The sequence below is a fragment of the Chenopodium album genome, unplaced genomic scaffold (assembly GCF_948465745.1).
Source record: "Chenopodium album unplaced genomic scaffold, dcCheAlbu1.1 scaffold_36, whole genome shotgun sequence".
Taxonomy (NCBI): Eukaryota; Viridiplantae; Streptophyta; class Magnoliopsida; order Caryophyllales; family Amaranthaceae; genus Chenopodium; species Chenopodium album.
The window spans coordinates 117,632-132,706 of NW_027665203.1; the positions used below are offsets into that span (position 1 = coordinate 117,632).

At 34.8% G+C, this 15,075-nt stretch overlaps 1 protein-coding gene across 2 annotated transcripts; it reads left to right on the forward strand.

Moving 5' to 3' along the window:
* The first annotated feature begins 3,994 nt into the window (after positions 1-3,994).
* LOC145622001 (protein ROOT HAIR DEFECTIVE 3 homolog 1-like) lies at positions 3,995-15,064 on the forward strand. 2 transcript variants are annotated; one of them, XM_081676379.1, is made up of 14 exons: positions 3,995-4,098; positions 5,035-5,157; positions 5,586-5,652; positions 10,561-10,666; positions 10,788-10,858; positions 10,955-11,018; positions 12,705-12,770; positions 12,892-12,942; positions 13,034-13,096; positions 13,641-13,697; positions 13,802-13,960; positions 14,069-14,137; positions 14,237-14,328; positions 14,665-15,064. In XM_081676379.1, the coding sequence occupies exons 1-14, from the start codon at positions 4,071-4,073 to the stop codon at positions 14,699-14,701; spliced, it is 1,053 nt and encodes a 350-aa protein (XP_081532505.1). In that variant the 5' UTR covers positions 3,995-4,070; the 3' UTR covers positions 14,702-15,064. The 2 variants fall into 2 exon arrangements, with proteins under 2 accessions (XP_081532505.1, XP_081532504.1); XM_081676378.1 differs by having other exon boundaries at positions 14,237-15,064.
* Positions 15,065-15,075: the final 11 nt, after the last annotated feature.

A 15,075-nucleotide genomic window follows, 5' to 3' on the forward strand; every position in this document is an offset into this window, starting at 1 on the left:
TGTCCTTCAGGTGACCTTGTGCATCCAAACGGTGAGCGTGATAAAAGTTTGAATTATTGGCTTGCATATTAACAGTAACACATCATTTCTGCAGCGTCACCGCCTTCCATTTGAAGCCTCCTCGCCTTATACATCTCATGTTGAATTTCCTTCACACTCGGTACCACCCTCTGTTGAGATAAACCTCCATGAATTTGAGATACAAGTACACCCTGTTCGCATAAGTTTTCTAACTGCTTTCGAATAGAAGAAGCGTAATTCTTCATTTTATACTCCTTCACCAGCTTAGATTTGCTCGGGGTAGGATTATGATTCTTATTTTCATTGTTCACTTCTTTTATAACCCATTCACTTTCCTCGTTAATACTAGCATATATCGTAGCGCAATATTGACACCTTTTGGAGGACCTCTTCCCCTTCTTTAGCTCATTTTGTCCTATAACCTCATTCACCTTACAACCATACCCGGACACTTCCATCGCTTTAGCCCTCTTCTTAGCCTCTCTTAGCGCCCTCATGTTAGGTGCACCCCAGCATTCACATCGCCATCTTGACCCCCTACGCTCCTTAGTTTTCTTTGAAAAATTTCCTTGAACGTAAGTAACCCTGAATCCTTTTTGCTCGGCGTATTGTATATAATATATCACAATATCCTGCTAGGATCCAAAAACCATACCCACCCTCGGTGGTTCTACAACGGTAACAACATTAACCCGGTTGTTAGAGACAATAGTCTCAATTGTCTAGATCGGAGATGAGTATACAACAGGGTTACTACTTGAAATTTCTCTCACAGCACGATCAGGGATTTGCAACAACGACTCACCAACAACAGAATCAACCGTGTTACTGTCAGGCTCAGTACTGACAGGAATCGATTCGAAACATATGAATTTAGGGTTATTCACTACAAGAAAACAGCTTAATACCGACGGACTGCTTCCGACGGACCCATTATTCCGTCGGAAAAAACGAAATTTCCGACGGGTTTTTTTTCCGTCGGATATTTCCGACGAATTAAATAATTCTGTCGGAAATCCGTCGGAAATTTCCGACGGAAAATAAATCCGTCGGAATATATGACTTTTCCGACGGAAATTCCGTCGGAAAGTACAATTTCCGACGGATTTTTAATCCGTCGGAACTTTCCGACGGAATTTTCCGTAGGAACAAATTAAAAAAAAAAGAAATTTTTTTTTAAAACCCTAATAACACCTTCCGCCTCCACTCCTTCTTTTTTCCCCCTTCACTTTCTCTTTCCACTTCTCCTTCCTCTCTCCTCTTCTCTTCTCCTTCCTCTCTCCTCTTCTCTTTCCTCTTCGTTCTCCCCCTCTTCGCTGTTCGTCTTCTCCTTCCCCCTTCTCTCTCCTGTTCGTCTTCTCCTTCCCCCTTCTCTCTCCTCTTCTTTCCCCTCTTTACCTCCCACGCACAACACCAACAACAACACCACGAACAACGAACAACACCAACATCAACACACCATCGCCGGCATCAACATCAACCAATTTTTGTGGCCAAATTTCGCCCTTTCTCTCTTCTCACGAAGAAAACAAAGGTTTTTAGGCCAAATTCGACCACAATAACTCTAGATCTAGAGTTTTTGTGGTCGAATTTGGCCTTCTAAACCCAATTTCGAGGTTTATTATGTCGAATTAAGGTATTCTTTGAGTTTTTGTGTTGATTTTGTTGTGTAAATTTTCGTTTTTTTGGGTGCTTTTCGTTTTTTGTGGGTCAATTATCGTTTTTTGTGGGTTAATTTACGATTTTGTTGTGTTGATGGTGTCGGTGGTTGTGTATGGTGGTGGGATAAGGTCGGTGGTGGTATGTGGTTGGGTCTGGGATAGGATCGGTGGTGTCGGTGGTCGGATGTGGTGGGTTTTATGGGTTAAATGGGTTAAGGTGGTGGTAGATCTGGTTAATTGGGTTAGGGTCGTGGTGGTGGGTGGGTTAGGGTTGGACGTGGTGGTGGGTGGTGGTGTGGGGTGGGTTTTTATTTTTATTTTTGGCTTGTGGGGTGGCAGTGGGGGTTGGAAGTGGTGGTAGGTGGTGGTGTGTGGTAGGGTGGGGTGGGTTTTTTTTTATTTTTTTTGGCAGAAGTTTCCGACAGAAAATCCGTCGGAATTTTCCGACGGATTTGTTTTCCGTCGGAAATTTACGACGGACGTTTCCGGGCCCCAATTTGTCTTCCGATGCATGATTTCCGTCGGAAATTTCGTCGGAAATGTGTTTCCGACGGAAATTTCGTCGGAAAATGCCATTTTTCCTACAAAGGGTTTTCCGACGACATATTCCGACAGAATTCCGTCGGAAACCCTATTTCCGACGGAAAATAGGGTGTTTCAAGGAATATTTTCCGTCGGAAAACGACACTTTTCTAGTAGTGATTATCATCACCCAAACTAATTCCACCAACAGAAGTAACAACACTTCCTCTATTATCGCTTCATCCATAATCGTATCCATATATAGTTCAACACTGATCTGCCTACAAGTTGAATCGAGTAATTTTACATAAATAAACTTATTATACATCAAACCATATTATATTCAATAAAGGAGATAGGAAGTTAAACTTACTTGAAACTTGCTAATTGCTACCGCCGGTTTACCACTCATCCCTTAATTTATATTGAGTAACTTTAATCATCTTACAATATAAATCAACTCAGAATACTATAGCTTGAAAATCGCTACGAAGGGAAGTACCATTTCCATTCTCTTATAGGTTGAAAATCGCTACAAAGGGAAATCGCTATAATAGCTCAGGGCAATAATGTTTTGCATGGTGATTTCAAAATTTGCTACAGTATATTGTATAGTAACCAACCATAGTTAACAAGGGTTAACTTGGCGTGAAGTTGCCATCCAATTTGCAAGTTAACGGAGTAGTTGGTGAGCTGTCAATTTCGTTGAACTAATTAAGGGGCTTGTATTTGCTTGGTATTTACGGTTCATGCCATTAGATAAACGAATTTCGCAAATCTGGGGCATGAACTTGTATTTGTCGAGAGCACAACTATCAAGAACTAAATCTAATCTGTACAATTCAACTCTATCTTACATCATAAATGACGCCTTATATTAAACAACTATGCGCATAATACTACGTACATAATATATAGTATATTACTCTAATCAAATATGATTGCGATTGAATTACTCTTTTTGACTAATGGGTATGTATTCTTATTCTTATATGTAAACTTTTTTTTTTTTTTTTTTTTTTTGAAAGAAATTCTTATATGCAAACTTATTTACCTACAATAATTTGATGGAATACCAGAAATAAGTTAATTTATTTATCTACAATAATATGATGGAATAACATTGTAGGCGTACCTTTCAAGGTCTTTAACAAATGATCGTTGTCTAAGGTTAAACCTTGGTCTTGATTTTTAGCTAGAGCTGGTGCTGATAACGTGCTAAATATGGAAGAGAAAATATAGAGAGATGGGAGAAATTTGTTACGTTCTGTATATTATTCCATATAGTATGGGATATATATACATGTATTTTATCTAGGGTTCCATCATTGAATAAGTTCAAATTCTAGAATATTCCTGATGATACATGAGATAATAGTCATCCATATCTAGATGTTTCATAACAAATCTCTCTTACTATTCATTTATTCAATATTCACTATTGAACAGTCAATAAGTTAAGGGATATGACGGCCCTACTAGATTATTATTACCATTATTAACATTATTATTGTTAAGCATACGGAAAAAAAAAAAAAAAAAAAGGGATACGACGGCCCTACTAGATTAGAATTAATGGATACCATGATACAACGTCAAAGCAAGGCCCCTTGGTGCAAACGACATGGATGATACGCACATAAGAAGACGCATAATTTTGTAGTATGGTGATACTAGTCGACATAAGTAGTAAAAGACTTGCGAGTTTGCGACGACTGCATCATCATTGACTTGGTCAATTATAGTGAGGAGTCGATCTCCTCCAACCCTCCATTATCCACTCTCTTTGATCAAGTTTATAGAGAGCATTGTATTTATCTCTCTCTTCATTCTTAGAGTTTTTCTGAATTGTTTAAGGAGGAAGCCATGAACAACTCAACTACAGCCACTTGTCGTATGTTGATCTTTACTCTTATCTTTACTGTTTTCTTGTAATATATTCTCATAAGTACTTGTTTTCTTGCATGCTTAACTATGTGATTAATTAGACTCCCAATTGGATTATATTTAGATGGGATCGTACGTGATCAGGTTGTTTGACTTTTTTTTTTTTTTTTTTTTTTTTTTTGCTATATTTACAATTTTAGGGATGCGTTTTCTTTCTATAAACCTAGATGAACTGCAATTACTACATAAGAATGTTAATTTGTAAATGTCATGTGTTGTACATTTATTGGTCCAAAAAATTAAAATAGATCCCTCCCTATTTCCAATACTCAATCCCTCCATCCCAGCCCCACATAAAATCACCCCTTCACTTTCCCCACCTCGAAAATCACCCTCCCCTTATTTGTAGTAGGAATTTCTATCTCTCTCTCTTTCCTAAACCAAGCACCCGCTGGTTTTGATGGTGCAGGGGGCTTGGGTTGGTTTCAAGATGGTGGTTTGTTAGGGTAGTTTTGAGTTGGGGGATTTAGGGCGATCGGGGAGTTTTCATGGTGGAGGGTTGGATTTTTGGGGTAACATGGTGGAGGAATGGTGTTGGGGGCTTGGGGCTGGATAGGAGGGTATAGATTAGTTTTAATTTAGTTTAATTTTTTGTTTATTTTGGACCACTTACAGATCAACACGTGTTAAAGTAGTCTGTTTTAAGAAATGCACCACCACATAGTTGGGAGTACAAAAAAGACAAAGGTTAAAATTGAGATTTTTATTTGTTGCTCCGTAATACCAATTTTCCACAACTTTGTTAATGCTTTATATTTGCCCGCCTCAATATGCTACTTCGTATAAAAAATTTCATACTACTACTAGATATAAGACATTCTATGTTAGACGTTAATTAAAGATAGTGAAACACAATTTGGTATAAATGTTGAAATTATAATAGAGCTAATCGGTGGAGATGGTACATTCAATGTGAATGGAATCGAAAGTTTTGGAAAAGAAGTGAACTGGGCAACATGCGGGCGGTCATATGTAATAGTCTCCATTTTCGGCCCACAAAACAGTGGTACGTTTTTTGTTTTTATTACTGTACTAGCTTATATATTTGCATTTACGGAGTATTTTTTATGAAGCATTTTTTGTGCTTATTATAACGACCATTTTGAATACAAAATTTTTACAAAATTCAATAAATTTTGTCCATTGTCTGTCTCTTTTTTATTGGATATTTAGGAGAAAATACAAATTTATCTTCTTGATCAACAAAATATGTTTATCAAATGGTTAAAATGTAAATAAATTAACAACTTTTTATCAAATATGAGACCTACAATTGTTGATTTATTTACAGCTATATCATGTTGAGTTGACAAAGTTGTTGATTTATTTACAATTTTGGCATTTGACAAACAAAATATGTTTATCTGAGTGATAAACTAGGAATTCCTCGATCACAAGTACCTTGCTAACTGTAACTTGTGTTTGGTATTGTAGGGAAAAGTACACTATTGAACCATTTATTTGGAACCAACTTCAAGGAGATGGATGCGCGTAAAGGAAGGTTAGCTATTAAAAGCTCATGCTGTTTTCGGGTAATAAAGTGAAAAAAGTCCGTAAATTGAAAGCTAAATACTTCGTATAAAGCTTAGAAAATACTTTATTGTGTCTTAACTTAGGGTCTGTTCTCTTCAGCTTATTTTCAATTCAATTCAGTTCAGCTCCAATCAATTCAATTCAATTCAGTTCAGTTCTTATCTTAATTTTCTTCTTTCATAAAATATTAAGTTCAGTTCAATTCAATTCTGTTCAGCTTTAATAATTTCAGTTCAGTTCAGTTTAGCTCATTTCAGTCAATCAGAACAGTCCCTTACTACAAGTACTAGCAAGATGAGAATACAAAGTACATTCCTTGGCTGACGTTTGATGGTTTTCACTTTTTACAAACAATACTTGCTTTTAATTGGTTTTTGTGAATAAAAATTAAATTAGTTGAAACATAATCGTTGAAGCCTTGTTCAATTCATCTCGACACAATCTACATACTAATATATACTTCCTTCATTTTATAGTACTTGCAACACATTTCTTTTTCATAGTTGTCAATGCAATATTTCAATTATTAATATATTTAATTACCAATACTTATAAATCATAATCATTTGATACTAAAATAGAGACAAATCTAACAAGATCCCACATTATAACTATCTATATGTTAGCTTAGTTAATACGAACAAGATACCAATTATTAGTTGAGACGAACACTACAAGAAGCGGGTGATCGAATTGTATGTGAGTTCCTAATGACTTATTTTGCGGAATGTAAAACAGAAGGTAAAGGAACTTGCAATGCACACAAAGTTTTACGAGGATACCTTTCAAGGTCCAACTAGAAGTAAAACCTCGACTCTCTTACGGATTTCCAGAACCAAATCAATCTACTATATATAATATAGGGTAAACACACAAGTTACAACTTATATTATTATACTCAGACCTTTACTCACAAGTTTCAGACTGAATTTGCTACACAGTAGGTCCCTAATCTACCTAACCTAAGTCCTAAGTAAGATTTACTCGTACTCCTTGAGAACTCTAACTCTCAGCTTTAACCTAGAAGCCTACGACTCAGTATGCAAAGAAGTAAATCTCTCTCTCACTCACTCACACACACACACACACACACACATACACACACACACACATCCAATAACCCAACTGATATAATAAATTGACCCTAGTATATGAAAGGTAAGCTATGCATGAAGCCTGAAACAAACATGACAAAGTGATATACTAGGCAAACTTACACAAATATGCACACTACGATTCCTTCATACATAAACTCACTGAAAAATATGAAATGTGATGACTACGATTTATATAAGACTAGCTCATATAGAAAGTAGGGTTTTAAAAAGATAATTAAGTTATTTTTCCAAAATCACAAAACATGGTTTTAAGTAAATCTATTTCAAAGAAAATCTATTTTAGAAAAGTTAAACTTATCAAAGATAAGTAATGAAAAGGATAATATCTTTTGACATTGAGTTTTTAAGAAATAAAGCACTTTAGAAAATCTTTTCTTAAAAACTTATCTTTTTAACCTTTCCTATTTTAAGCTTGCCAAGCCCTTTTGTCACGTTTCTAATAGATTTTCACACATAAACTTAACAATCATATTTACAGCTAATCTAAGAGATAAAAACCTGCTTCGCCAATATCTTGTAAGCCAACATACTTGGGCTTCACACAATCCATGACTAAGTCCTGCTGTCACTTTACTTCTAGTTCTCAACTGGAACTTTGTAGGCCAAGTTCTTGTGAAACTTGCTGCCTCTAACGCAGGCCAAATTGAAGTTCTTAACTTGCTATTTTCAAGTTCCTATTAGGGAACTCAATTAGTTCTTGTTAGAGAACTCTCCTTCTATATTCTTTAACCTTTCCTTGGAACCTCTTCATGTCTTCTTAATTTAGATTTGACCTGTTCTAATCACAACACTTAGAGAACTCTCATTAGTTGAAATTTGATGATTTATATTCATCATTATCAAAACCTTTAACCTTCAACAAGATGGAACATAATCGTTGAAGTCTTTTTCAATTCATCTCTATACAATCGATATACTAATATATACTTTCTCCATTTTATAATACTTGCAACACTTTTCTTTTTCATACATGTCAATACATTATTTCAATTGTTAATATATTTAATTACCAATACTTATAAATCATAAGCATTTGATACTAAAATAGAGACAAATCTAACAAGATCCCACAATTTAACTATCTATATGTTAGCTTAGCAATCATCAAACTAGTCAAAGGAAAGGATATAAATAATTTCAAAATCAAAATGTTGCAACTTATGTATATGTATATGTATATGTATATGTATATATATTATGTATTTATATATATGTATGTATGTATGTATATATATGTATGTATGTATGTATGTATGTATATGTATGTATGTATGTATGTATGTATGTATGTATCACTACTAGAAAAAGGCCCATTTCCGACGGAAAAATTCCGTCGAAAACACCTTAAAATCCGTCGGAAAAAGTTGTCGGAAAAGCCGTTGTAGGAAAAACCACCTTTTCCGACGAAAATGCCGTCGGAAACACTATTCCGACGGAGTTTCCGACGGAATTTTTTGTCGGAAGACAATTTCTGGTACCTGCGAATTCCGTCGGAAACTATTTTCGGGAAATTAAAAAAATACGCCGTGCCACCACCGGCACGACGAATCACCACCTCCAACCACCCACAAAGGCTGTCAACCCCAACCAAACCAACCTTCTCAAACCCTAACCCACTGCCACCACCGCCACTACAACCCGCCACCACCGCCACTACAACCCACCACCACCGCCACCCACTAAATTAACCCACACCACAAAACCAAACCTAAGCTAGACCCAAACCCCTAACCCAGACCCGACTTACCCAGACCCAAACCCCTAACCCAGACCCGAGTTACCCGGACCCAAACCCCTAACCCAGACCCGACTTACCCAGACCCAAACACAGATCCAAACCCCCCAAACCCAGACCCGACCTAAAACACCCAAACACCTAACCCAGACCTAAACGAACCTTCTCTCACCACCCAAACCCTAACCCTAACCTTAGCCTTGGCGGCACCCACCACCACCTCCCTCGACCCACCCTTAAACTGACCCTAAAACCACCAACGAGCCACCAGAACCACCAAATTTCAAAAAAAAAAAAAACAAACAAAAGAAAGAACATTAAAAACATCAAAGCATACCTTTAATTATGAAATTAGCTTCGAATTTCACCAAATTTTGGTTAATAAGGCTTAATTCGACAATAAAAACTCTAGATCTAGAGTTTTGATTGTCGAATTTAACCTTAAAACCGTATAAAATCAAAAATACGAAGGAGAGGACGTAGGGTCGGAGAGGAAGTACGAAGGAGAGGCTCGTAGAGGAAGAACGAAGGAGAGGAAGTACACGAAGGAGAGGGTCGTGGGTGAGAAAGAAGGGGGAGAAGATGAGGAAGCCATAGATGAGAGAGAAACAGCAAAAGAAAGGAGAGAGAATGAAAAGGGGGAAGTGAAATAAAACGGCTAAGGGGTGAAATAAAAGGAGGGCTGCTTTTAGAGTTTGAATTTTTTTTTAAAAAATATTTTCCGACGGAATATTCCATCGGAAATTTCCGACGGACTTTAATTCCGTCGGAAAATTACATTTCCGACGGAATTTTCCGTCGGAAAGCTTATATATTCCGACGGATTTATTTTACGTCGGAAATCTCCGACGGATTTCCAACGGATCCTAATAATTCGTCGTAAATGTCCGACGGAATAAAAATCCGTCGTAATTTCCTATGTTTCCGACGGAATTAGGTATCCGTCGGAATCAATCCGTCGGAAATAGGCCTATTTCTAGTAGTGGTATATATGTATGTATGTATATATATGTATGTATATGTGTATGTATATGTATATGTATGTGTATATATATGTATATATATATATGTATATATATATACATATATATATATATATACATATATACATATATACATATATATATATATACATATATATATATATATATATATACATATATATATACATATATAATATGTATATATACATACATATATAATATGTATATATATATATATACATATTATATATGTATATATATATGTATATATATATATATATATATATATGTATATATATATATATATATGTATATATATATATATATATATATGTATATATATATATATATATATATATATACACACAACGGATATACTTTCAAAATATTGCTTTAACAATTAGTAAAATATAATTAAAAATAGGAAAATTTGGATTTTGGTACCTCGAAAATGGGAGTAATTGAATTTTATTACCCATCTAAAATTATATTTTAAATTGGCACCTCAAAAATGACTAAACTATAGATATCAGTACTTCCGTTAGCATTCTGTCAACTTTGCCGTTAGTGGGTCCCATTATCTAATTATTTAATAATTTAATTTATTAAAAAAAATATTTAATTAAAAAAAACTTTAAAAAAAAATTTAAAAAAAACTTTAAAACATAATAAAGAAACATAAGCATGTGAATAAGGGACAGAGGGAGTACATATATAATCTGAGTTTGTTGACTAGTACCTTCTAATTTTAAAAACATCAAAAGTTACCACCTTCTTGCCCCCCAATTACCACGTGACGTCATTTTGGGCTCATTATTTTCCTTTTCTCCCTATTTCTCTCACATTTCTCATTCCTAACTCGATTCTCATCCCCTTCCACTTTTTTCCCATGTGAATAAGGGACAGAGGGAGTACATGTATAATCTGAGTTTGTTGACTAGTAATATAATCATGCGATTCATGCCCATATAAGCAATAATAGTAAAGTACCTATATATACAGCGAAAAAGTAAAATATATAAGTTTGTTCTTCTTGTCAGATCTGCGACCACCAAAGGTATTTGGCTAGCAAGATCATGTGATGGCATGGAGCAGCCCTTAACTATAGCAATGGATGTGGAGGGTGCCGACAGTCAAGAAAGAGAGGTAACCGGATCGCCGTCACCGTTGTATCATTCATCGATTTTGAATCACTTTGATGCTCTTGGCATAAATTCATGTAACAACCTATTTTCCTCAAGTATGCTCATTCTCTTGCATTTACTAGGATGATACTGCTTTTGAGAAACAAAGTGCTCTCTTTGCTCTTGCAGTTTCCGATATAGTGCTTATAAACATGTAAGTTTGTGAAATACTTACTTTTATTATTATTATTGTTGTATTTCCTTAATTACATACATGATTATTTCCACTGATCTAAATCTTTAAATTTAGGTGGTACAATGACATTGGACGTAGAAATGCAGCATGTAATCCTTTACTAGAGACTGTGTTTCAGGTGCTTTCTCTGCCTCTTAAGGTGGTAACTTTTGATGTTTTTGAAAATAGAAGGTGGTAATTTTCCAAAAAAAAAGTAGAAGGTGGTAATTGCTAAAATGGACATTACAGAAAGTGATAATTGGAGGGCAAAAAGGTGGTAACTTTTGATGTTTTTGAAAATAGAAGGTTGTTAATTTAGATGAACTACTACGAGAGGGGGGGGTGAATAGTAGTAAGTTCCAATCGAGGAACTTAAGCGGAATTAAACAATAAAAACGTAAAGAAAACTTAAAGCACACATCAAGTTTTACGAGGAAACCATCCAGTGCCTAATTGGAAGTAAAACCTCGGCCCTATTGGGACTTATAAACAAATTTCACTATAATAGGCAACTCTCCTAGTACAACCTATTACACAGACCTTTGCTTGCAAGTTCCACCACAGACACTTGACTCTATGATAGGACACTTCCTACCAGACCTAAGACACTTCTCAGGACCCTTTTCTCCCCTTACCCAGGACACTTCCCAGGTGACCCAAGACACTTCTCAGGTACCTTTCACTCTCTGTGCACTCACAGTCTTCACTCGAATTTTAGAGAATTCAAACTCATACACTTGTGTGAATTTAAGAGAATTCACGATCTCACCCCAAAACCAATTACAACTCAAAGACACACTCTAACACATAAATGGAAAGCTACACATGAAACCCGAAATCAAAATGATAAAGCTTAAACCTTTGGCAAACTTACTCTTAAGCACTAAGTGGTTTTCACGCTTAAAACTCTCACTTTGCTAAGCTGAAATACTTATATATTTATAGGAGTTCCTCAGCTTCTCAAACTAGGGTTTTCGCAAACAAGATAGATCAAACACAAATCTGATCTTATCTTCTATAAAACCGAGTCCAAACAGATTTAAATTCGTTTTTATAAAAACCAAATTTAATCAAATTCGTTTTTGTTAAAAGATAAGATTTTATAAAAAAAGATAAAACCAAGTTAAACCTGATTTTAGATAAAATCAATTAAGTACTTTTTTATAAAACTCATATTTATCTTTTACGAATTAGTTAGTTTGCCAAGCTCTATCTGATTTCTAATAAGTTCCAGGCATAACAGTCATTTATATGTTTACATCATCTTACGAAAACAAACTTATCTTTTATACAACTATAAGTTATGAAGTCCATCTTCTTCGGTTGATATCTTGATCTTTGCGTTGATCCTTGATTATTGAGGCTTGCCCCAGTATTACACCAGAACCAGGTCGTTACAACCCGTTTGAAGTTCCTAGTCAGAAACTTCGGGAAGTTCCATTGCTGAAACTCTTCTTCTGTTCTTTACTTGTCCTCATGGATCTTCTAAAGTTTCTTTGTTCCAGTTCCTACTTCACCCCTCTACGCTTACTGAACCTGCCAACATCACAACACTAGAAAATCCTTATTAAAAGGAAGTTTGCTCAATTCTTAGTATCATCATCAAAACCTCATAAGGGTCAACAAAGGTGGTAATTTTTTTTTTAAAAAAAAATACAAGGTAGTAATTGCTAAAATAGACATAATAGAAGGTGGTAATTGTCAAAATTTTTATTAATTAATTATGTATGTAGTTCTTTAATTAGAATGGAGTATTCCTTAAGTAATGTTTTTCAAGGTTCTAAACATGATAAAATCATTACGTTTGCCGTTTGATGGTGTTAAGGTCATGAGGCGATTGTTCAAGGCTCGTAGGATCACTCTAATTTTTGTAATACGTGATATGACAACGGTGAGTTTGTCTTTTTACATATAACGCAAGTGTGTATTTAATTATATATATGAGCTGAGGTATTATTGACAACTTTGCAATTTTGAGCAATTTTTTTTTTTTTTTTGGCTTTTCATATCAGATGACACCTTTTGAAACAATTAAACCGGTTATTGAAGAAAATATTCAAAAGGTAATGTGAAAAAAAAAAAAAAAAGAAATTTACTAATGTATGACATTATATTTTACATTATTTATTTATAATTTTTTAAAAATTTTGCAAGATATGGGATTCGGTTTCCAAGGCACCAACCCAAGAACATATTCCTTTAAGTCAGCTTTTTGAGGTAAGTAAGTAAACCTTTCATTTTTTATTTATTTATTTTTTTTGAACAAAAACCTTTCATTTTATTTAGCTAAATTATACAACTCTTCCCGTCAAAAAAAAAAAAAAATTATACAACTCTTCTTTGATACTTATACAACTACTCTTTTTTTTTTTTTTTTTTTTTTTTTTTTTTTTGGGGGGGGGGGGGAGGGGAGGTTGGCTGGTTTTTTTTTTTTTTTTTTAATATTTGGACCAATTAGGACTTGACATGTGTCAAATGACCTGATATAATAGGTCATTGACTTTTGTTGACCGGTTAGGGATTGTAGAAAAAGAATAACTCCCAAAGTTCGGATTATTCTAGAATAATCCAAAGTTGGGATTATTATAGCAAAATTGATGAAAGTTGGGATTATTATTTCTAATTTTTCCTAAAAGATCGATAATTATACAACTCTTCTTTGATACTTATACAACTCTTCTTTTTTAATTTTTTTTTTATCAAGTGTTATAAATTGACTTTTTGTATCATTGTTCACACATTAACTTTGACTTGCTTGTAGATTAAAGTCGTTGCTCTTTCTCACTATGAACATGAAACAAAGAAATTCAAAGAAAAGGTGTGGCATTATTTATTGGTTGAGTACAGTATTTTGATTTTCTTAATTAAAATTATTAATTAAAGCTGTCTAATTGAGTTCATGTAAATAATGGGCATATCAAGGTTGATAGTTTGAGGCAACAAATCAAACACTCAATAGCTCCCGGAGGATTTGTCGAAGACCGTGATAAAGTTGTACCAGCTTCATCTCTTCCTCTCAGTATGCAACATATTTGGAAAACTATTAAGGAGAACAAGGACCTTAATCTTCCTGCAGTCAAAGTAATCATGAATGCTAAACAAATTAAACTAGTAATGTGAACGAGATTTGATTCTTTTTGTTGAACTTATTAATGTAATTGTTATTGTACAAATAATTTAAAATTTCAGGTCATGGTGTCTAATATTCGGTGTCAAGAAATTGCTGATGAAAAATATAGGAAGTTTACCCAAAATCAGGTATAAAAACCCAAATACTCAACATCCCCACTTTCGATTTTCTTGTTGGTCTACTACTCTGCTTAAATTTCGTTGGCCTTTCTGTTACCATTTTTTCAGGATTGGCTTGAACTCAAAGTAGCCTCACAATCTGGCCTTGCCTCTAAATTTGGAGAAAAGCTCAATTCAATCATCGTTCATTGTTTATGCGAGTTAGTGTCTATATTTCCCTCAAAAATTATACTTGTCTGAATATGTTATGGTTTTGTACACTTTTAATTTTTATTCAATTTTTTTTTTTTTTTGGTAAAAAAGGCACTTAATTAGCGTAAACTAAACATTACAAACTCTAGTACAATTGTCTATATCAAAAGGTCCATACAATAACCAGGGGGTCGGGAAGCATCCTAGTTACGATTCATTTCATAGTCTAACATGTACACTATTTATGTAACCTTTGAGTTTATTTAATTTTGGGGTTTATATTTAAAGAAGCAATGTAGTCATAGATGTAAGTATCAATGTACCATTTTTTTTTTTTTTGACAGTGAGAGCAAAAAAAGAAAAGCACAAGCGAAAATTTAAAAAGCCAAAAAAAGACCCTCGTGCACGAGCCTTTCCTGCTAACCAGTGTAAAAAAGACCCTCGGGAAGCACGTGCCCCTCCCCCACGGAGTAAAGGAGCGTCATAATCACGAAAAATCTAACCAACATCTGCCGAGTTATCGGGGGATGACCAAGACCCATCACAAATCAAATAAATATCAAACCCCGATGTGAGGTCCCCAGCAAGCTTGGCAGCAAACCCCGAATCAGCTGGCCTAGGGTTAAGGACCCAAAGCAGAGGAGTGAAGGTGAGAATCCTGAATGAGCTTGCATCCCCTGCACCAGAAGCAAGAAGTAAAACATCATCAAGAAAGACAACATGTTGCTGGAAACGTACATTATTACAGGACAATC

Coding starts and splice junctions, on each gene's coding strand:
- LOC145622001 (XM_081676378.1), top strand. CDS start 4,071: ATGAACAACTCAACTACAGCCACTTGTC. Junction 5,653..10,560: donor ATGGATGCGCGTAAAGGAAG/GTTAGCTATTAA, acceptor TCTTCTTGTCAG/ATCTGCGACCACCAAAGGTA. Junction 11,019..12,704: donor TACTAGAGACTGTGTTTCAG/GTGCTTTCTCTG, acceptor GATGGTGTTAAG/GTCATGAGGCGATTGTTCAA.